Source organism: Westerdykella ornata (genome assembly GCF_010094085.1).
Source record: "Westerdykella ornata strain CBS 379.55 unplaced genomic scaffold EI97scaffold_6, whole genome shotgun sequence".
Taxonomy (NCBI): Eukaryota; Fungi; Ascomycota; class Dothideomycetes; order Pleosporales; family Sporormiaceae; genus Westerdykella; species Westerdykella ornata.
In genome coordinates, this window is record NW_022986856.1 from 897134 (window position 1) to 918739 (window position 21606).

The 21606-nt window shown below is 54.6% G+C and overlaps 9 protein-coding genes across 9 annotated transcripts; 3 read left to right on the forward strand and 6 right to left on the reverse strand.

The window, feature by feature from the left end:
- Positions 1–10: 10 nt before the first annotated feature.
- On the forward strand, positions 11–1843 carry EI97DRAFT_449421 (alcohol dehydrogenase; the record flags this gene model as incomplete). The annotated part of the gene is made up of 1 exon (XM_033800216.1): positions 11–1843. One exon carries the CDS (start codon positions 11–13, stop codon positions 1841–1843), a length of 1833 nt encoding a protein of 610 aa, XP_033655578.1.
- Positions 1844–2557: 714 nt separating this feature from the next.
- EI97DRAFT_281992 (uncharacterized protein) lies at positions 2558–5871 on the reverse strand. The gene is made up of 3 exons (XM_033794370.1): positions 4511–5871; positions 4118–4456; positions 2558–4067 (listed from the first exon to the last, which is right to left on the reverse strand). The coding sequence occupies exons 1-3, from the start codon at positions 5701–5703 to the stop codon at positions 2987–2989; spliced, it is 2613 nt and encodes an 870-aa protein (XP_033655579.1). The 5' UTR covers positions 5704–5871; the 3' UTR covers positions 2558–2986.
- Positions 5872–6433: 562 nt separating this feature from the next.
- Positions 6434–8082, reverse strand: EI97DRAFT_282042 (chorismate synthase). Its single transcript, XM_033794371.1, has 2 exons — positions 7490–8082; positions 6434–7431 (listed from the first exon to the last, which is right to left on the reverse strand). Exons 1-2 carry the CDS (start codon positions 7791–7793, stop codon positions 6593–6595), a joined length of 1143 nt encoding a protein of 380 aa, XP_033655580.1. The 5' UTR covers positions 7794–8082; the 3' UTR covers positions 6434–6592.
- A 286-nt stretch (positions 8083–8368) lies between these two features.
- Positions 8369–10800, reverse strand: EI97DRAFT_449424 (uncharacterized protein; the record flags this gene model as incomplete). The annotated part of the gene is made up of 2 exons (XM_033800217.1): positions 8369–10242; positions 10302–10800. The coding sequence occupies 2 exons, from the start codon at positions 10798–10800 to the stop codon at positions 8369–8371; spliced, it is 2373 nt and encodes a 790-aa protein (XP_033655581.1).
- A 227-nt stretch (positions 10801–11027) lies between these two features.
- On the reverse strand, positions 11028–13480 carry EI97DRAFT_466141 (DUF654-domain-containing protein). The gene is made up of 2 exons (XM_033801519.1): positions 12353–13480; positions 11028–12303 (listed from the first exon to the last, which is right to left on the reverse strand). Exons 1-2 carry the CDS (start codon positions 13227–13229, stop codon positions 11141–11143), a joined length of 2040 nt encoding a protein of 679 aa, XP_033655582.1. The 5' UTR covers positions 13230–13480; the 3' UTR covers positions 11028–11140.
- A 366-nt stretch (positions 13481–13846) lies between these two features.
- Positions 13847–15575, forward strand: EI97DRAFT_374050 (protein serine/threonine phosphatase 2C; the record flags this gene model as incomplete). The annotated part of the gene is made up of 3 exons (XM_033795432.1): positions 13847–14337; positions 14390–15409; positions 15464–15575. The coding sequence occupies 3 exons, from the start codon at positions 13847–13849 to the stop codon at positions 15573–15575; spliced, it is 1623 nt and encodes a 540-aa protein (XP_033655583.1).
- A 294-nt stretch (positions 15576–15869) lies between these two features.
- On the reverse strand, positions 15870–17232 carry EI97DRAFT_373987 (uncharacterized protein; the record flags this gene model as incomplete). The annotated part of the gene is made up of 2 exons (XM_033795427.1): positions 15870–16674; positions 16754–17232. 2 exons carry the CDS (start codon positions 17230–17232, stop codon positions 15870–15872), a joined length of 1284 nt encoding a protein of 427 aa, XP_033655584.1.
- A 448-nt stretch (positions 17233–17680) lies between these two features.
- Positions 17681–18965, reverse strand: EI97DRAFT_415950 (short chain dehydrogenase/reductase-like protein SDR). Its single transcript, XM_033796876.1, has 2 exons — positions 18396–18965; positions 17681–18321 (listed from the first exon to the last, which is right to left on the reverse strand). Exons 1-2 carry the CDS (start codon positions 18725–18727, stop codon positions 17715–17717), a joined length of 939 nt encoding a protein of 312 aa, XP_033655585.1. The 5' UTR covers positions 18728–18965; the 3' UTR covers positions 17681–17714.
- Positions 18966–19838: 873 nt separating this feature from the next.
- EI97DRAFT_282082 (uncharacterized protein) lies at positions 19839–21364 on the forward strand. The gene has a single exon (XM_033794372.1). The coding sequence runs from the start codon at positions 20065–20067 to the stop codon at positions 21235–21237; it is 1173 nt and encodes a 390-aa protein (XP_033655586.1). The 5' UTR covers positions 19839–20064; the 3' UTR covers positions 21238–21364.
- Positions 21365–21606: the final 242 nt, after the last annotated feature.

Sequence of the window (21606 nt, forward strand, 5' to 3'; positions counted from 1 at the left end):
CAAGACAGCCATGCTTTCGCACATTGCAATTGTGACAGCCTTGGCTTCAATTTCGATTGCGGCGACCCTTTCACAAGCCAATGCCACATATGAGTACATAGTCGTCGGTTCCGGTCCCGGAGGCGGGCCACTGGCCGCCAACCTCGCCCGCGCAGGCCATACGGTACTGCTCCTCGAAGCCGGCGACGACCAGGGGTCCAACCCGAACATATCTCAAATCCTAAACTTCAACCGAGCCGGAAACGATCCGTCAACGCGTTGGGACTTCTTCGTGAAGCACTCGGACGACCAGGACCGCGAGGCCAAGTACGAACACCTGGTGTGGAAAAAGGAAGATGAAGGGTTCTACGTGGGTACGAATCCGCCGGGGAATGCCCAGCAGCTGGGCATCTATTATCCAAGAGCTGGGACGTTGGGTGGTTGTGCGATGCATAATGCGGGCGTGAGTGCGATGCCTCCGGCGGCGGATTGGGACCACATTGCAGATATGACGGGCGATGAAACGTGGAGAGCGGCCAATATGAGGAAGTATCTCACCAAGATTGAGAACGCTGTGTATACGCCCAATGACAGGAACCACGGGCACTCGGGATATCTCACCTTGACTCAATCCGGGGTGAACGTGGCCAACTCCTCGGATGGACGGACTTTGATTGAGGCCATGGCTCAGGCGCTCGGCTTGGGCAATGTCGCCATCGAAGATCTGCTGAAAAGAGACATGAACGCAGACGATGCACAGAGAGACGAAAGTACGGGCATTTTCGGACAACTGAGGCACGCCGATGCGCAGGGAAGAAGGGTGGGCACCAACACTTACATTCGGGCGACTCTGAAAGATCCACAAGCATTTCCACTTACCGTTCAGTTGAACTCGCTGGTCACCAAGGTCCTCTTCACGGCTTCAAACTCCAGTTCGCCAACGGCCGTTGGCGTGGAATATCTCTACGGCAAGAGCCTGTACAGCGCCGACCCGCGCTACAATGCGAGCGCCGAGGGCGAAGTGCGGCAGGTCTTTGCGTCCCGCGAAGTCATCATCGCCGGAGGCGTTTTCAATACGCCGCAGATTATGAAATTGAGTGGGATTGGTCCAGCTGCTGAACTCGAGAAGCACAACATACCCGTCATTGTCGACTTACCTGGGGTGGGAGCACGCATGGCAGACAATTACGAGACGAGCCTCATCAGCCTGGCATCCCGGGACCTGATCAATACGAGTGGCACACATGCTGTTATGCTCAAGTCTAGCGTAGCGGCGGGCAGGGAGCGAGACCTGTACCTATTTTGCGGGGCCTTCTCCTTCGAAGGATACTGGCCTGGATTCCCCACAGACTATGGCAAAAGCCAGTACGAATGCGCCGTCGTGTACATTCCGAGCCGGAATGCAGGTTCAGTGCTCCTGCGCTCTTCGAACCCGCGCGATACACCAGAGATCAACTTCCGCTTCTACGAAAATGGGGGCGACCAAGATTTGACCGCGATGTTGGAGGGCGTCAAGTGGGCGCGTGCGGTTTTCCAAAACGTTTCCAGTAGTCTCGGGCCCTGGAAAGAGGTCCATCCATGCAAGCATCCAAGGACGGATTGTTCGGAGGAAGAACAGAAGGACTGGATCCGCCTGCAGACCTACTCCCATCATGCTACATCCACATGTCAGATAGGCGCGGACGGGGACAAGATGGCTGTACTCGACAGTAAATTCAGGGTAAGGGGGGTAAAACGACTGAGGGTGGTGGATGCCAGTGCATTCCCAAGGGTGCCCGGCGCATTTCCTGTGTTACCGACATTCGTCTTGAGCGAAAAGGCGACGGAAAGTATTCTAGAGGATGTCCGCAAGGGACGAGAATAACAGGCCATGGCCGAGCTGGGATTCTCTGTTTGCAACCTCGAACCGCTTAGAGATTTCAATTTCCATGTTTGAAACCGTGACATACTCTCTTAGACACAGGTCAACATGCACATCTATAAACCACAGGCAGACCCGCTGCCTCCTTTGTTCGCCCCACTGTCTTAGTCGCCATCACGACACCTCTAAAATCAATCCTCGCATCCCTAACACCGTTCCATCGACGCATAAGCATACTGTCTGTGTATCTAACGGCATCGACACCCCCAAAGGGGTGAGTACCATATGAATTAGGAGGCGGGGAGAACTCCTCAGATACGACAATAATAGGTACGATTCAATCATCATTCCGCACCGCTCTTTCCAATTTCGATGGGATTGGATTCTACTGTAGAATTCTAGGATCGTGTACAAAGAATGCGCACCCCCAAGACCGCATCCACTGCTCGTCAGGTCTAACTGATTAGCTTAAACACAAGGGTCTGGGGCCTTGCGTGACTTCCGCGATCCTCGTACCTCAACCTCAAACTCGACTCTTTTCCATAGATAGAGCTGAAGCTGAACTCCACTTGACTGTTGTGATTCACAATCCTGGAGATGAAGAGCAAAAGAAGTGGAAACTGGGTTCCGCTCTTCAGATGGGAAACCGCATCTCCAGCGTTCCGGTAAAGCTCAGGAGCCAACCCACCACCCAAACAGTTCCAGCTCTTTTTTTTGCAGAGGGCAATGCTTCACCATCGTCTAGAACTGCCAAGCGCACGCAACCCCCTTGCTTTTAAGCGGTACCCATCAGGCGCCCCAACAATCCAAGAACAAGACTGGATTCTTGAAGAGCGCTGCCATCCATCCGTTGGGAACGTCTACTGCAGAGACTCTTGATGAGTACCGTTTTCATCGTCCATTGCGAGTTGGTGACCGCGACTCTGAGGACTTTCGCCCACAAGCAGTCTCCTCTTTCTTTGTCCCTGTTGAAATACACGCTTCTAATGGCCAACGGACAACTATCGTACTCGCCTTATAACTGAATAGTTATCAAGAAGGCGCCTCCTGCGTGTCTTACGCACTACTCGTTGTGTGCATCAGGATAACGGTGCAGAAATTTAACGTTATCACACGGAGCCACGTAACGCAACCGGCCCTCTTGAATTACCACGTCTGGAAGCCTGGGCCGACAGGTGCTGCGTTGGGCTCATGGGCAGGATTGGCACTCGTATAATTGGGATGGGTCGAGCCAGGCGTAGGCGTCGAGGCACTACCAGACGCACCCGTTTCTTGGATGGCATTCAAGTGCAGATTCATGCCAGAATTCAGGTTGGGTTGCATGCCCAGATTGACACCAACCGGGCCATATGCCATGGTTTGCTCCTGCACCGGCCATCCCTCGCTCATCTTGAACCCGTCCCTTCCGTATCGGTCCCACTCGTCCGCGGGACCGAGCATACTGTTCAGATCCATGGGCCCAGTCGCGTAGTCGCGGGGGAATATAGGTGCAGCGAAATTCGGGGCAGGGGTCCAGAAGAGGTTGTCAGTGTGCTGTGTGGGGGATGCGGGACCGAGCGACGGGGCAGTAAGGTTGGGAGCAATTGGGACGAGACGCGAACTTGGATGACCTGTTTGTTGTTGTGGGCTGGTGAACGACTCTGCAGTTGGGAGTGACGAAGGTACGCCCGATTGCCCGGCGTAAGGATTCCCGTTTGCGAACATGGACAGCGATCCACGCCTTGCCATGGGATTTTGTGACGGAACCTCGACATATCCATTGGAGGAGACTTCTTCAGAGCGAGGAGTAGGCCTGACGTGGAAGAGGCTCTGAATAGGCGGGGAATCGACGGGAACATCCTCTTTTGGAACCAGTTTGCTGAGCTTCAATGCCTCTGGCCACGGTAGATTCCAGGTTTTCGCCAGGCTGTGGACGATCTTGAACGACCGAGCACCAAAGTAATGGCAAACGGAAAGATCTTCAAGCGCCCGAAGGCTGTCCACGAGATTGTTGGCGTTTGTATGATTCTGGGAATAGAGCAAATGCACGATGCTGATGGATAAGAGAATGTGAGTGAAGACGAGTTGGCAGGCTCTCATGTCATAGTGTTGACGATAGGCTCGAAGCAACTCCGAGACCTTGTTGGCCATTTCGATGCACATGTCCCTTGGACGGATGTCGGAGCCAACGAGGTCGACCTTGAGCATGGGTCGGAAGAGGTGGAGAATGACTGTGTAATACAGCATACTGGTTATGATTAGGGAGAAGCACAGAACAGGATAGGGCCGAGTACATACTGAAGTACAATTACATGGGCGAGCGGCCGGGCGTCGGGGCGATCGGGGAGACGAAGCGGCGCAGGCAATTCCTTGTACCATTTCTGGTATCTCTCGTACATATTAAGAAGTCGGCGGCTCGTGATGCGTTCCTTTGGAGCGTAGAACATGAAGTTGTTATCGCTGACCAGTTCAGCGAAAGTGGCAAACTCTTGGAGGAACAAGCGGCTGGTTACGTGCGGAGGTGCGATGCTATAGCCGGATTGTGCGCTATAAGTGGCCTCCTCCATGATGGGCTTGTCGACAGTTATGGCCGCTTTGGGTAATTGGGCAACTCTGCCTATGCACAGAGTCCACACTCTGGGCGGAGGGAAGTCAGCAGTCAGGAAAAGACGTTGGCGGGAAGCTACATACGTGTCCACAATGAAGCAGCCCCAGAAAGTGACCTTGCGCACCTCGATCTCCGAAGGTGTGAGTCCAAGGGACGGGGAGGAAGTGGTGTTGAGATGCATGCCGAGTTCGACGCACATGCGCATGCAACGGCCAATGTACATGAAGCCCGAGCTGTCGCGGCCTGCAGACGGCTCCCGCATTGCCATGACGCAGAGGGCCTGCGCCGTGGTGAGTGAGGGTGATTCATCTTCGTAGAGCAGTCTCCTGGCCTCGGCGAAGAAGTGATCGCCTGCCGTGCGTGGATTGGATGGCTCGGTACGCGCGCGAGGGTCATCGGAAAAGTGACAACCATAAGCCAGCAGAGCATTGACAAGCAAGGGGCTGCAATACTTCTGGCGGCCGCTTCGGAAGTCCTTGTAGAAGCACTCGCGCGAAAAGATGACGTAGAAGGCATGAGACCACTGGAAGTAGAGATCCAGGAGGTGTTCGACGAAGAGCACATCCTGGGTCACGCTCGTCCACGTGCCGTTTTTGTAGTCGCAGGGCGCGGGAGGACGGCGCGAGATGGTGTAATTCTCGTCCTCCTGCACCAGACCCAGGCTCGAGGTGTGTCCAAAGTGACGAGACTCGCCCGTCTGGGTGAGGGACGGCTTCCCCAGAAGCAACGATAGGTCTCCCTCGAGCGACTCACGGTCCGAGGCCGGGATGAAGGGCAGGGTAACCGTCTTCTTCCACGTGTCGGCGAGGGAGGCGACGTCCAGGCGGGGGTCCTTGCGGATATGATGAATCAGCTCGCTGGCTTCAGACTCGGGCAGGCTGCGGATGGCCTTGATGAGGAAGTCGGCAGGACCGGAGCCATCGCCGTTTGCGCTCGCGCTCGCGGTCGCGGTCGCACTAGCGGCGTCGCGCTTGAGGGTCGAGGTGCTGCGGCGGGCAGCATCGAGGTCGCCGCGCTGCTCCCAAGAGTAGTAGCACTCGGTTTTGTATACGGCGGTGCAAGTTGCGCAGACTGGGGTGCCGCCGTCGCACTTCGACTTTCGCTTGCGGCAAGGCACGCAGGCCGACGACACGCAGCGACGCTTGTTGGCGCGGACTTGAGAGATGGAGGGGGTTGAGGACGTCGAGGCCGTTGAGGGCTGAGGGTCGGGCGGCGCCGACGAGCTGCTGTCGTCGGCGGAGGTGGTGTTTGTGGTGGCGGCACCGAGGACCGTCATCGATGGGAAAGTGGCGGAGAGGCCTGGAGTCGAAGCTGCCCAGCTGCTCTCATGCTCTCGCGGTCTGCTGGTGGTCTCTGGCACCTTTGGCAGGTGTGATGTTATCAAAGTCGAAAGTACGAGGGCGTCTTCACCGCAACGGGCGGCGCATCACGGACACAGAGACAGGGACAACGGCGGATGGGGGTCTTGCGGATGGGGGTTTCGCCGGTCGCCGGACGCTGGTTTGGTGTACCGAGTACCAGGTGTGAATATTGCAGAAAAGGTTTCTCTATTCCGTGTGCGTGTGCGTAGTGCGTGAGCGTGAGGTGGCGTTGGGTTGTTAGGAGTGACAAGAATGAAGAATGATGGGGCCCGAAGGGAGATCCATCCGTGGATTTCTGGGGACCGTGACGACGTCACCGTGATCTTTTCGGGCCCAGGTCCCGTCCCCCGTCCCCCGTCCCCTTGGAAGCAGGAAAAAGCTAAAGAAGCTGCTACGAGGCGCTTAAGCAAACAAGGGAAAATAAAACAAAATAAAATATTAAATGGCTCCAACGGAGTGCAAGTAGTACACGCTAGAGTACTGTGATGTATTTATTTAGGAGTGAGCAGCGTCACGTAATCCCATCCGGCACATTGAATGATATCGATTCGAAAGGATAAATCACAAACATGACGAAAGGCGACCAAAGGGCCCCGAGTTTCACGAATGGTAGTATGGAGGCTTTTGAAGAGAACCCGTCCCCATCTCTGCCAGCCCCAGCCTCCACATTGCCTTCTGCAACCATGTAGCACTGTGTCATGAGTACCTTGCGCTACTCAGCCAACCGAATCCTTCACCCCGAAACCATGGTTCCTGGGACAGCCCTGCCGTCCTGCATGCCCTCACCGTCCGTCTAATCCTCACCTACTGCTGCGGCCGCCCTTGGCCAACGGGCACCACCCCCTTCAGCGGTGGCAGCAGACTCCGTGCCGACTCGCGAGCCTTTTGTGCGAGCACAGCGTCCATGATGACCAGCGCCGCCATCGACTCGACAATGGGCACTGCCCGCGGCACCACACACGGGTCGTGTCGCCCCTTGGCCTCGAGCACCCCTTCCTCCTCATCGTACGTCGCCGTCTTCTGCGCCTGCCCAATCGTTGCCGGCGGCTTGAAGGCCACGGTGAAGTAGATGGGCGCCCCGTTCGAGATGCCGCCCTGGATCCCGCCAGAGTTGTTGGTCTTGGTCGTCAGCCGCGGTCGCGGCACCGTTGCGTGTGTCTGCCCCGCCGGAACCGCAGGCGCCTTGATGAAGGGGTCGTTGTGTACCGACCCAGGCACCTGGCAGCCCCCAAATCCCGACCCAAGCTCAAACCCCTTGGTCGCTGGGATGCTCAGCATGGCATGCGCCAGCTTGGCCTCCAGCTTGTCAAAGCATGGCTCGCCCAACCCGCTGGGGCAATTCCGTATCACGCAAGTCACCGTCCCGCCTATGCTGTCTTCACGCGCCTTATACTCCTGCACAAGCTTCTCCATGCGCTCACTGACTTCGGCATTGGGCGCCCGAACGGGCAGGAAGGAGTCCACGGTTGTGCGATCGATCGTCTCGATGAGTTTGAGGAATTCGGGGTTCGTCGCCGACGTGGGGTGCGTGGGTGTCGGAGGGAACAGGAACTCGTTGCCAATGGAGGCTGTGAAGGCAACAATCTCGACGCCAAAGGCTTCACGCAGGTACTTTTCGGCGATGGCGCCTGCAGCTACTCGTCCTGTCGACCCGTGAGCAACTGCAATTAGGGGTCGTTTCCATTCATGGTATGCGCTCACCTATCGTTTCCCGTGCACTGCTCCGTCCGCCTCCGGAGCTTGCCTTGACTCCGTATTTCTCTAGGTATGTCCAGTCGGCGTGGCTGGGCCGGGGATACAAGTCCATTGTCTGGTTGCCGTAATCCTGCTTGCGCTGGTTCTCGTTCAAGACTCTGATGCCGATGGGTGTCCCCAGAGTGATACCGAATTCCGTGCCCGACTGTATCTCCACACGGTCCTTCTCATTGCGCGGCGTCGTAATAGCAGACTGGCCCGGTCGCCGGCGCGTCATCTGCGGCTGGATGTCGTCCTCGGTGAGGGCCATGCCGGGCGGCACCCCGTCAACAATGCAGCCCACCGACAGGCAGTGGGACTCGCCATAGCTACAGTGGTTGCGTTAAAGGATGAAAAAAAAAATCGAGAATACCGGCAGAGGACATACGTGGTGACCCTGAAGTGCGAGCCAAAAGTGGACATGATTGCAAAGCGATGTGGTTGTTGTGGGTCAAGAGTCAACCGTCATCCCACCAGAAGATTATTTGACGTTGGCGGCCCGCTTATCGACAAGGCTCTTGCTACCGCCATCGTCATATTAAGTACGAATGCCCCGGGGCCGACTTCGGCGGCCTTTCACGTGAAAGTTTAGGAAGCCCACCTGATACTGTAGCAGGTCGTGAAATCGGCTTGCGGCTGGATAAGGGTCCCTCGATCCGCCAATAATCTGCTGGACAAACCAGTGTGATTTGAAAGGTCAAATCACGTGATCGTCACATGAGGTTGAGAGTTTCAAAGTATCATCCATGTACGGCTGTTTCCCCCTTCCGCCTGATGAATTCCCCAACTCACAAACTCGTTTCCGGCAAAATAAGGGCGGACATAGCGAAGGGTAAAGGAGGCGTGCTACTTAAGCTTGCCGGCTTCCACCAGCGTCCGTGCCGTGCCTGCTCGTTCCTCGTAAAGCCTTCGCAAGTCGTCCACAGACGCCTTTTTCAGATCCAGCTTACGGGTAGCGTTGGCCGGCGCGGTAAGGCGCGGTGCATTGGACGTCTCAAAAGATGGCATCCTACGCAACAGCGCCGCGGATGGAGCCCGGGGCTTCGTACCCGGAATAGGAAGCGAGGTGGATTTGGACGCCGGCCGCGATGCAGTTGGTTGGGGAGGATACACTGGGCGAGCAAGGGATGCAATATTGGGCTCCCTGGAAGTGGAAACGGACCAGCTGGGCCTCCGGAAGTCATTGGGGCTAGGCTGCTCCCCTGTCCCGAGTGTTACCGCAGTCTTAGGCCGTGCAGCGTTGGTTGTAGATGGGGCACCAAAAAAGGTGCCCTGCAATGGGCTGTCCCTGGGGGAGGCCGAGCAAGAAAGAGGTGATGCATGTTGCGCTTCCGCCGGTCCCGGGGGTGCCGCCACGGTCGCTAACATCTTGAGGTGTGCAATCTCCCCGGAAGCACTCCCAGCATTATCAATCTGCTCTGCTGTCAGGGCTTTTCTCTTGGGAACAACAAGAGGAGGGAGAGGGTTATGGGAATCGCCAACACTGCTCGTACCGGGTTTCTTCTGCTCCGGCGGCTCCCATTGCATCTTGCGGGAGGGAGAAAACCCATCGGCCACCGCAGTATATCCAATGGGGGATTGATCCACGTTAGTGCTAGGTTCTGAGATGATCGTGGAATACCGAGGGGGGACTTGGAGAGGAGGCGCAGGTTTCCGCCGCGTGGCCGCCTCGATGGAAGGGGCTCCAGATGGCGCGCGCAGCTGCAGACCGCCGGAACGTGGTGGTAGCGGGGGTGGTTGTTGTGTCGTGTTGTCATTGTCCTCAAAAAGAATGCCAGTTGTCTGATCTTCGTCCCTTATGCCCGTGTCCGCCCGACTCTGGTTACTCTCGAGCGGATCTTCCCAGTCGCTTTCATCCTTCGGAAGGCGAAGATCAAGCGAGAACGCTTCTCCAGCAACTCCGCAGGATTCGCGTAGCCCATCAGACCAGAGCTCAATTGCTTGAGTTAGGATTCGCCGTACGATTGACGACATCTTCGCATCTTCAAGCTGATCTGGCCCACATAGCAACGCGGGCGCGAAGCAAACAGCAAGATTCTCGGCTGTCATCTTGTTTTGCTCCTGTCTCGCTGCCACCACGCTGAGTAGCGGAAGCAAATGCCTCACTAAAATTTCCCGAGAAATGGCAGGCAAGAATGACCATTCTGAAGTTGGAGCGAGAAGATCGGTCAGGCGTTCCAACGTGACAAACTCGTCAGGGTCACCATACAATCGCCTCAGGTCTCGATATGTCTGTGCTGGGAAGATAGGTTGCCGAAGATGGGAATACCACGATTTGATCAGGCCAGCGGCCATGTACACACTATACGCGTCTTGAGGATCGATCTCGGCGATGATCTCATCCTGGTTGTGTGCCCTGGGATAGGGCGGCAGGTTCAAAGTCGCTCCGTTGTCTTTCCAAACGATGTACTTTTGGCCCCGGTCATACGCCTCCATCAAAATATCCTTCAACCTGGCATGGGGCGGTACCCTAAACAAGCCCTCCGATACGATATTCTCCTCGAGAAGGACAAAACTCGTCGTTTCGCGAAGGACCCGGGGAAGGCGTGTCTTCCCATTCTTGCTAACTGGGAAAGGTTGTCGAGCGGCGAAAGCACGACGACCGCTCGCATAGGGCGCGAATATGTCCGCTGATATGCGGCGGTCATGGAGGTAGGCTGCCGGTGGGATTAGAAGATCTTCGATCGGGATGTGAAGGGCAAGATTAGTTAACGTGGAGGCTAAAGGGCAAACGTCAGTGGTTGGCTCGAGAATGTTCATCCAGGGTCGCCTGGCATACCATGGACAATCTTTTTCCGAAATTTGGGGCTTGCTATAGTGGAGAATATCTCAGCGAGTATCCGGACCCATGCTTTCTCGTGCACGATATAAAGCTTCTGCAGCCTCTTCCGCATGGCTCGAGAGAGGACGTGATACGCCTGCAAGAACCAGCCCCAGCCGGGTCTGCTCTTCTTCGTTGTAGCCGACCCATCCGAATCGCCCGCGAAAAAGACGACCTCGTACTCGTCGCCTCGTAGCAAATCATCTTCGTCCGGCAGTCTGGCTAGCACATAGGGGAGCAGGGAGTCGAAATCCGCCTCGCGGGAGTCCGGGAGAGCCGCAGCATTCAAGATATAGATTGGCCTGTTTTCTTTGGAAGGTATAGGCGACCGATACAGTATGTTGGCCGCGGCACGAGCGAGCGTGGTGGAGTATTCGCTGCTGTCTGGGCGAGGTGGAACAGCGCTGAGGGACGAACTGCGGAGGCGGCTCGCCAGTTGCGAACGCATGCCACTCATGCCTATGCGGGTTCCGAGACTTATCGGAGCTGAAATCTCCAACCTCGTCCGAAAAAGACCGGCAGAGAAGGGGGCCGAGAGCTGTCAAGGAGAGATCGTGGTGTTGTTGGGGGGTAAACAGTGGACGTCATTGGAATTGGAATTGCTGAGGAGACAAGGGGCTGCTCGCAAATTCCTCGGAAGCAAGCCAAGAGTCACGTGTATAGTTACTAAGCTTTCAGGAGTATTCAATATGTACTGGAATGTATTTTGCGGGGAAGCAGTACACCCTGCTATGGGTCTAGCTAGATGGATCGGAACATGGGGTGTTGAAACCACCCCAGAGGTCGAACTTGGCCCCTCATTGATCAGTTCCAGAACTTGAGTCTTCGGCAACCCCCAGATTCTGGAGGTCCGCGTCTACTCTAAAGGTAAGTGTGTGCTGGATGTTCTGGAACCGCTGTGCATTTCTACTGAACTCCTCGATCGAAGTTCCGGACTGTGACAACAAGCGGGACATGTCTTCTCGTGTCAAGTCAGGGGAGAATTCGCTCATGTCCACGCGTTCGAAGTAGGCTCGAAGCTGCTCCATTTCGACCATGAGCTGTGACACATTGGAACTCCGTGTCCGCTCTCCTCCTTCTCCCGGATCGGGCACTTGGTAAGACAGGATACTGTCGGAGGGCGGGAGCGGGTCGGACACCGACGTGTACCTGGACTTGACACGCTGGTCGAGAAAACTCAGCAGTGTCCTATCATCCGAGAGAATGACATGGCGAGCTAGGTTGTCTTCGTTGAACTTGCCCTGCCAGTATGGGTTCTCGCCAGCATCGAGCGGCCTCTCAAATGAAGACACGACTTCCATCAAAAGGGATGTCGCCTCGGGTGTGTTCCATAGGTCTTTTGCCTTGGGCACATACAGTTGACAGAGCAGTTCCTGAAAGGTGTCGTTCGGCTCTTTACCCCAGACTGACTTAGGGATTGGTGTTATATCCAACTCCTTGATGAGACGGGCCGCGATCCAGGGATACTCTGATATCGCCAGCGCCAACGATGACCGGGATTTCTCTGGGCTTCCCAGGCGGTCGTAGGCAAGGGCAACAGAAAAGGCAAGATTGGGTGGTATCTTCCATTCCCTCTGCAAATGATCCGACGTTGCCAAGTTGACTAGAGCTTCGGGCTCCCTGCCACGCAAAGCTAATTGATCAATCACCAACCGAACACAATAAGGGTCCTCTTCAGGCGCCAAACTCAACAAAAGTTTGGCCCATTCGAAGGCAGTCCGCCATGTTGCGCGGATTCCCAGTATGGTAATATATCGCCATCCGGCCAGCCAGAATTCGCGATTCTCAGGACGGCGGAAGTCTAGCCGCGCCTTTCCCTGCGAGAGATTATTGGAGAATGTGGAGTGAACTGCACGACCAAAAGAGAATAGTGCACGTTCAATAAGATCTCCCGCAGAGGCATTGTCCCGCTGCTGCTTAGCTATCTCAGACACCTGCAGGAGCGTGGAGATATGGTACGCTACGGCATGTCAGAGTGAGAGGTCCTATACATCGACGAGACAACCTACGATTAAAATGCAACAGCTGCAACATACGCGCAGGATCCATAGAAGCCACGCAAGTCTCGAACTGCCTCTGCACGTCTTGGTAGGACCGGCTGTGGACGAAGCGATATTCTACTGTGCCGTCGCGCCGCTTTTCAACGAGCTCCATGCTTAAGCCAGAAGGGGCGGCGCGTGGCCATTCGTCTTTTCCTTGGATGAATATATTCTTGCGCAGGCCCAGCGACGGGTGGCGACCTCCTTGGACGGGACCCTGATGACCGCGGCCACGTTGTCTGCGCCTCGCTGCAGGCGGCAGGTCCTCAGGCACACTCTGTTGAGCAGCACGGCCGAATAACTTCCGCATTTCATTTGCAGCATGCAAGTGCTGTGTGTTAATGGCCAATGCAGAATACAGGTGCCGCAGCTCCTCCTGCTCACACGAGGTATACTCCTCAGCATCCTGGCGATCCGGGGTGTTGCATTGGGTACTCATATTCAAAGCCAGCAGAGCACGGTCGATCTCGTCCATCTTCACTTGTTTTTGAGCCAGAGACGACGCCGTTTGGGCATCACGGGTAGTGGGCTCAGTTTTGGACTTTCTTTTCTTCTTTTTCTTGCTCTTTTTGGACTTGGGACCTCGAGTCTCATCGATCACCGCAGCCTCTTCTGGTCGGACGGCCATGCTGGAATCATCTTGGCCGCCCTCCGTCTCGTCTTCCCCATCCTGATCGGTGTCATCTACATCTTGGAGCACAGCAAAGAGACTCGTCTTCGTCCTAGCGACCGGATGGTCCTGCTCGTCCGTGTCATCCTCGTCTTCGCCTGCAGGAGGACCCATGTTTTCCAGCCGCTGGCGCTCCTCGAGTTCCTTCTGTGCACGCCGTAGCGCACGAGTTGACATGCTATCGCAGTGGCTAGGGGCTGTTGTAGAGTCGAATGCGTTTGTTTGTCTGGCGCGGGAGACCAGTTTGGCCTTCTTCACCCACAGAGAATGTGCTGCCAAACAGGGTGTTTTGGATTGATGTCTCGCTAAAATCAATGCCAACCAGAGAGTTTCCAGTTGGGGTCCTTTTGGAATCTTGTGTGCAGAACAGCTATGGTATGGCGTTAGGCTGGTCAGAGGCTGAGATTAGGTGCAGTGTTGAGTGAGCGTTTCGCCATAAGAATCGAACAGTGAAGCAGGTCGCATAGATGATGTAATCTCGCGCACGGACGCTCGAATCCTTCAACCTCTCCCTTCACCCACACGTGCAACAAGTCTCTGCAACACCCTTCGGTCTTGATCTTCACTCTCGCTCTACCAACCCGTCACCGCCGGCTGTGACGTCTCAATAACTTCTCCCCACGCTCCTTCAAATGCGTCGGGTGGTGGTGCCAGCCGTTCGCGCTACCCGTCGTCCGTGCCTGCGCAGACTCGCCCGCAGTCGAATCCCCAACATCGTACCCGTCAGCCATGGCCTAGGCTCTCGTCTGCTCTCGACGCGAGTGCGCGTGCCCTCCCCGATCCTGACCTCTTCCATGCAGTTGCGCGCCTATACCGGCGCCTTGGTTGCCGCGGCCGTCGCATCAGGCGCCTTCTACGCCGTCTGGGGGACAACGCCCGCTGCCAGTCCGACCTCAGCCGTGCAAAACGCCCGCACCTACAATACGCTCTCGGACAAGGCGGATCCGACGCGTCGAGCTCTTGTCGTGGATCACGGCTCTCTGTACACCGGCACCATTGTTGGAGACGCCCCGCTGGCCAAGGAGACGGACGACTACGGTAGAAAGGTGCTGGAGATGCTGACTCCGGAGCAAGCGACTCAGAAGCTGAGGAAGAACGAAGAATCCTGGCTCGTGGGAAGAGGCAATGGCGTCGTTCGCTATGATGTCGTTCAGATACCCAGCAATGATCCCATCGAGGATGACCATGCCGAGAAAATCATTGAGGTTCCGGCCAACCTGACTGCTACCGACAAAGAGGCAACTCCCAGTGACTGGATGTTCTGGGGTGTCTTTGACGGCCACAGGTGGGTCCGCACGTATGTCCACTGAGACTTCATCTCTTGCTAACGCCAGCAGCGGTTGGGTTACATCCGCGAAGCTGCGCCAGGCACTTATTTCTTTTGTTGTTCGTGAACTTAATTCAACCTACAAAACCGCCCTGGAGGATCCATCTACCCGCTTTCCTTCTCCTGATTCCATCGATAAGGCTATCAAGACCGGGTTTCTGCGTCTGGATCATGAGATAGTCCACGAATCGGTAGCCAAAGTGAAGAAAGCCCAGTCAAAACTCGCAGCAGCAGAGCTCCTCGCGCCTGCCCTCTCCGGATCATGTGCTCTCCTTTCATTCTACGACAGCAGATCGAAGTTACTCAGAGTAGCTTGCACGGGGGATTCGCGTGCAGTGCTGGGACGCCGCGGGCCGAATGGGAAATGGATAGCCACCCCGCTTTCCACGGATCAGACCGGATCCACGCCGAGTGAGGCTGAACGTTTAATTAAAGAGCACCCTGGAGAGCCCAATGTTGTTCGGAACGGTCGCATTCTCGGAGGATTGGAGCCGAGTCGCGCATTTGGTGACGCATATTACAAGTGGACAGCCCAGACAAATGAGGAGTTGAAGAGATCATACTTCTCGCGGAGTGCATCGTCACTCCTCAAGACCCCGCCTTATGTCACTGCAGAGCCGGTCATAACCACCACCAAAGTTGAGCCTGAAAAGGGAGATTTTGTCGTCATGGCTACTGACGGGCTCTGGGAAATGCTAACGAATGAGGAGGTCGTGGGACTCGTTGGTCAATGGTTGGACGTCCAAGCAAGCTCCAATGCGCAAAGTTCTCAACGGCAGTCGTGGCTTCAGGGATGGTTCTCCTCGTCCAAGTCTTTACCTGTGGAAAAAGTGGCCGATTCTGATGGGATCGGACAGCGTGCGCCCATCCGTCAGCGGCAATGGGGCATCAATTCCCCGCTCGACGAGCGCTTCGTGGTGGAGGATAAGAATGCTGCTACCCACCTTGTCAGAAACGCATTGGGCGGAAAGGACCAGGACCAGGTCGCAGCACTTTTGACCCTGCCGAGCCCATTCTCGCGGCGTTATAGGTCAGTCACTGATACGTCTACCAATTGCGAAACTCCACACTAACAGCTAAAAAGGGATGATCTCACCGTTGAGGTGATTTTCTTCGGAGAGGGCCCTGACAACGGTAACGTTACCCTGAACAAGGAGGCCAGTGCTCCCGATCCTGAAGTCAAAGCAAAACTTTGAGTCGCCAGATGAATGATACCCCCGTACTCTTTGTATTACAGCGACTCGACATTAGCTAGGGCGTTTCATGGAGGGCTATCCGGGTTCAGGTTTACGGCGTTCCAAGGAAACAAGATTTCTTAAAAGCGTGTAGAGCGACTCCCTGTAGCCTCGATCGACGTTCCTTTTCCCTTTCGCAGGCTTAGAGCCATATATATTGCAGCATCGCAAAGATAGCGATTTATCACTGGCGCATTAACACAACTTGGAAGCTCAGTTCACACTGAACGCGACCCGCCTATCAAGCAGTCATCCTCATACCGTGGCTCCTGTAATCTGCAAGCTATATGACAATCCCCTGTTGAGGTCCGATGGGATTGAAAATGGATCATACATAACGAGGGGGGGAGTGTTCGCGATAACAACGGCCGCCTCCTCGCCAGTCGCCAGGGTCACGGTCGTGCTGGTGCCCACCACATCCATATACCTGACCGCTCCCGTGGATGCCTTGATTGCCAGCGTCGCCGTATACGAACCGCTCGCCGTCACGCCAACCGTGATCGTGGAGCTTGATAGCTTCAACGGGATGATGTTTGCCCCCATGTACCGTGGTGCTCTGGCGCTCTTCACTGCGTACTTACCGTTGCCATTGGAGTCCAGGTTTCCATAGTTCAGAGTCCTTCGCTGCGAATTGAACAGAGCCTGTGCCCTGGAGTGACCGATATCCACAAACGCCATGCGTGCCCAGTAACGACCAACAACTTTCTGGACCGAGACTCCAGACCTGCCTAACAGTCTTTCAAGAGAGTGCAGCGGCGTCTCATTGCTGTTGACTTTGTACTTGCGGATCATATCGAGCAGCACCGTCTTTCCCAATCCCGTATATCCATCCGGGTTGTTGGTTATGTATGCCAGAAAAGGCCACGATTGGTAGTAATTTCCGGAGCCTGAAGTGCCATCGACGAGGACCTGGTAACTGTCGCCAATAACTTTCTTCAGATCGATGAGGCTGTCGCCGGTACTGCCGAGGCCTTGAGCCGCTTTCGCTTTCTCGCAGGTTGAAGTCGCGATGTAGGTGTCCGCTATGAAGTTTGCGATCGGTTCCCACCAAGCACCAGTTCTGCGTCGCAATATGAGCGATGACTGAGCACGCAACGTGAAGGGATGGATGCTGCTATCACCGTTAGAGGTTGACCTACCTTGTCTGATCGATCCAGTTCTTCTCCGAGTAATGCATGGCATGACCGAATTCGTGCACAATCACACCCGGCGTCGTCATGTATTGCCCTACTATCTTGAGATACGCCAGTCCAGCGTTTGCATCTGTCCACGTCTGCGCAGCCGCTCCAGGCATCGCGCTGGCATCGACCTTGTACAGGTTGGTCTTATACCACGGCCCGTTATTCGCTGTATTCTTGTACGAAAGCCCCGGCGTCCGCCAACCCAATTCCTCGACAAAGCATTGATGTGTCGCTTCCATGATTCTAAGGGTCGTATCGGCTGTCGCCGAATCGACTCCGTAAACTCGGAAGTGCGCGCTGTCTTTGTAGGATCCACTGCCGCCACCTATGGATGGGTTCGCGGTGTATTGGGCCGGTGGAGCAGACAGCGCTGGAAGTGCAGCTGCGAATGCCGCATTATACGCCAAAGCGAAAAGAAAAACGACCTTCGGAAGCATGGTGGATTTCTTTCTCAAAATCATGTGGATGATGCGTACGCCTGCGTCGGGATATAAAGCACCTTGTGGACTGGTCCATCGGCACCGTTTTCCCCTGATTTCATTTCGCCGGTTCTCAAGCAATCATGGACTCCAGCTGCTCTGCGATTCGGTTGGGGGAAAGAAGCTGAAATGAATAACAACTTATTTAGATATCCATTTGGGGTTATTCTGGTAATGGCGGCAAAAAGGATCTGCCCCCTGACCCCTGGTGTCTCGGAGGGTGCGTCCAACATGATGTTAAATAACAAGACTCAGAAACGACGTTGAAGATCAACGGACATCTGAAAAATAGGAGGCATGGTGTTTGCTCAGAATAGTATGGTATTCATAAAGGCTTGCACCCTGGATAATATAATCAAGGGTTTGTAACTATATCGACCTGCATTCTATCAAAGAGTCTATACACCCAAAGAAACCGATCGAGCCAGCAGATGTCGTATTCACGGTTCGTTGCAATAGCCATCTAGGAAATTGACGGTCAAGGTGTTCAACTTCGCCTTGAGCAGCTTGTCTCTGCCCTCACTCAACAACTTCCCAAGATCCTGTCTGCAGTCCAGATACAACCCCCGCAGCTCCTTGCCCCTTCCGCTGGCGAGAAACGCGCAGGTCTGCCCGCACAAGCTGGGCTGGTCCTTGAACAACTGCATGAAGAATTCCTCGTCCCTCACATCCCCGTATTTTTCGATAACGTCTTTGGCAGCACCGGAACCACCGATAGCCGATAAAACGCCACCTGGATGCAGAGCATACATGTGAATTCCGGGGTCAAGGTTGTCGAGCTCCATTTCCCGCTGTAGCGTATGTGTAGCTCGGATCAGAGCTGCTTTGGAAGTGACATAGCCCAGTGTAAGCGGTACATCGACGGTTCCACTTCGCGAGGCAATATTGATGATGCAACCAGAACCACGATCGCGGAAACGCGGTAGTATTGTGTGAGTGGTGAGCAATGGGCCTTTGAAGTTGACTTCGATCTGGCGCCAGAAAGCAGGAAACGTTGACATGAGCAAAGGCCTCTGGTCTATGATTCCAGCATTGTTGACGAGGATGCTGTGGGCGATTAGCTTGTATTCGAGATAGTAGAGTTCCACTCGATCTCAACGGGATACCAACGACAGACTTACTCGACAGGGCCAAGATCGTTTTCGATACTGGAGAATGTGGAAACCACAGCCTCGTCGTCTGTAACATCGCATGCATACTCTTTGACTCGCACTCCATGGGCTTCACATGCCTTTTTCGTCGTTTGCAACTTTTCAGTTGAGATATCGAGGATGGCGAGGCTGGCTCCTGACTTGGCCAATGACTCTGCAATAGCGGCCCCAATCCCTTGTCCCGCACCTGTGACTATTGCCACTTTGCCAGCATTCGCGTTGAGTAGCGTTTCCGGGGAAATGAGAGGGTAAGGTTCATGTTGCAGGGGAAGTGTTGAGATGCCGAACTCTGTTGGGTCCATGGTGAAGAAGTAGCAGTTTGCAGTGGATATGCTGACAGCTCCATGCACTTATGTACCAACCGCATTGTTCCTTCTGCATCGCACTCCAATGCCGGGATCCACGGGTGGCGGAGATGGGTTACCTAGGTAAGTGCAAATGCCCCACATTGGCGAATTTGCGGGGAAGGATGAGAGTACATTTGCATCAAGATCAAAAAGTGGAACTACAGTGACTCGTCTACTATTCTTTGCTCCGAATTTTGTCCCATAGTGTGAGTGAAGGAGCACCAGAAAACGGCCGAGATCGTGTGGTCTCGCCTCGGGTATGTTCCTTACCCTACCTCCCTACTTGGTAGGTAGGGTACAGTTGTGAAGGCAGCGAAAAAGCCAATCCACAGCATGTCTCAATAGCACCTACGTTTATTTTAACAGGTTCCTCGGGTAGCGGCTTTGAAATACCACAAATGGTTCCTTCCCTAGCATCTGTTAGGGACTGTGTCTCCTTAGGAGCCGTTGGTTGGAGCCGGTCACGTGCCGGTGAACCAACCGGAAATTGTGGGCTTTAGTGAATCCTTTAAAGAAAAGAGGACCGATAACTCTTTTCTTAGCAGGCGAATGTAAAAGGATGTGCCTGCATTCCTCTCAATTTATACGTACAAGAACGTAAGCTGTTCCTATGACTTTCAGCTCGCGCCTGATCTGTAGAGGAAAGTATTCAGAACAACCAGACAGGAAGGCGCCATGTTGACGGACAAGTATTTGAGAGACTACAACTAGACGTGCAAAGTTCGATGATTGCATCAAATAGCCGCAGCAAGATACCTAAGGCCGCGCACACCGTGGCGGTCATCTGAGACCGCAGATCGGTAAGTCAAAAGGGAATCGAATCTGGAAGGCGCGACGTGTCAGCTAAGGAATCAAAGATTGACGCGTCCGATTTCACGTTGTGCGGGGGATAGACTACCAGGAGCACTATGGATGGTTTAGCAGAGTCATCGACCGAAGCAGTGCCGAGATCTTATATACCGGTGAAAGGTGATAAACCTCCGGGATCGAGCCGCGTTACGTTGACCGCTAATTTTCACAGGCTTGTCTCATGTGAATGGTTACACTTATGAACCTTTTTGCCCCTGGTGAGAGTGTCATATGTCTTCCAACTATGATCATGATATCAGCCGCTGCACGCACCCCTCGGGCAGTATTTTACTTTTAGGCTCCCACGTTCCGTAGCAAGCTGACTACACTACACTTCTAACTCACATTCTTGCCAACCCATCAAATCTAACGACTACCTGTCGCGGAGTACAGCCTCATATCCCCAACCCCACCGGGTCAAGCCGTGCTATCATTTGCCTGCCATGCCAGAACGGGACAGAGAGACTGAAATGGAGCTCAAGGCGGCGTTGAAAGTTGCCATTAACGCTGTTCAGGAAATGCACGGCCGACTTGGATTGGACGGACTCTACCTGCAGTCAGCTAGCGAAATTGGTCAAGAAGCAGCTCAAGAATACAAGGACCGCGCAGAAGAAGTCTTCCGTATCCAGGAACTTTCCGACAGAACGAAACCATTTATGAGGATCGGCCGCCGCAGTTCTACCTTTGAACAGATACGCGAGTTCCATCGTTTTGCCTGCTACCGTCTCCAGTGCCCCGAAGCTTACTTTTCCATGGCCGACGTTACCCAGGATGCGGTCTGGTCCCTGTCCGACGTGGGTATCGGGGATGCGGTCGACATGCAGGACTTCGAGGATATGCGGACATACATGGGCGCAAGGATTGCTTGGATCGAGAGGCAACGACGTCTCGGGAGGGAGTGCTATCCCGAACACGGCCGGTACAGTTATCTACTCACTCGCCCGGCTTGCATTCGAGACGCTCTAGGCGAAGACAAGAAGTGGATAGTTGATTATGCCGCTGTTCTGCCACTTGAGCTCGAATTGCTCCTGTCTCTCACGTATCATCTGAAGAACCTCTTCGCAATTGCATCGCATCACTTTGGTAGGATGCCACTCAAGGAAGATCTGGACATGAAGAAGGTCACCACGCCTTGGACAAGGGAGGCTCTGGATTCAGGGCATCACGAATGCGAAATCTGTCGATTCAAGTTTGGTACGGAGTTCAGTGACGAGGAGTGCGTCGAACCAGCCATCAAGGCGGCATGCGGACATGTGCTGGGCGAAATGTGCACTCGGAACTGGGTCAAAGGTGGAAATAGGAATTGCCCTATCTGCACCCGTCCTCTCCTCGACCTTGAACGTGCTCTGCCGGCCAAGAAGGCTCCTCTTTATCGAAAAATCAGGCTTCTGGAGATTCGAAATGCGGAGCTGGATCCACGAGTCGACAACTTCTTTCTGGCCAAGCCGCAGGTGTGCAATGGTGTCGAGTTGCAGCGATTGCTGGAGGCCCAGAATAGCATAATCGCGGATTTCGGGAATGCGGAGGATGAGAAGTCCAAGATGCTTCCGATGATTTATGACGAGGCGGATTCACCTGATGGCATGATTCCCCTGTGGGAACCGGACTGGGAGTAGAAGGGCCTGAAGTGGTGGACCAGCGACGGCGAGAGAGGGTCGAGACAGCTAAATCATCACGGCTTTTCCATGGTGGAGGCTATGCAGCTATAATGTATGCTTCACACCACGGTTGGATACATCCCCCAACAGTGCTACAGAAACCCGTGTGTTATCTCACAGGCTACAATCTGACGGTTCTCTCCACCCTGGGCGTAATGTGCCCCCACGATATGTACTTGATGTCTGGATCAGGTAGATAATGTAGATTTTAATCTCTGATCCTTCAAACGCTCTCCGGCGGTGTGAGCCCAACACAATGACCCATTCTGCGGCACCGTACCCTACTAACATGGCGTCGTACCGGTCTTTACATCCCGTTATAACATC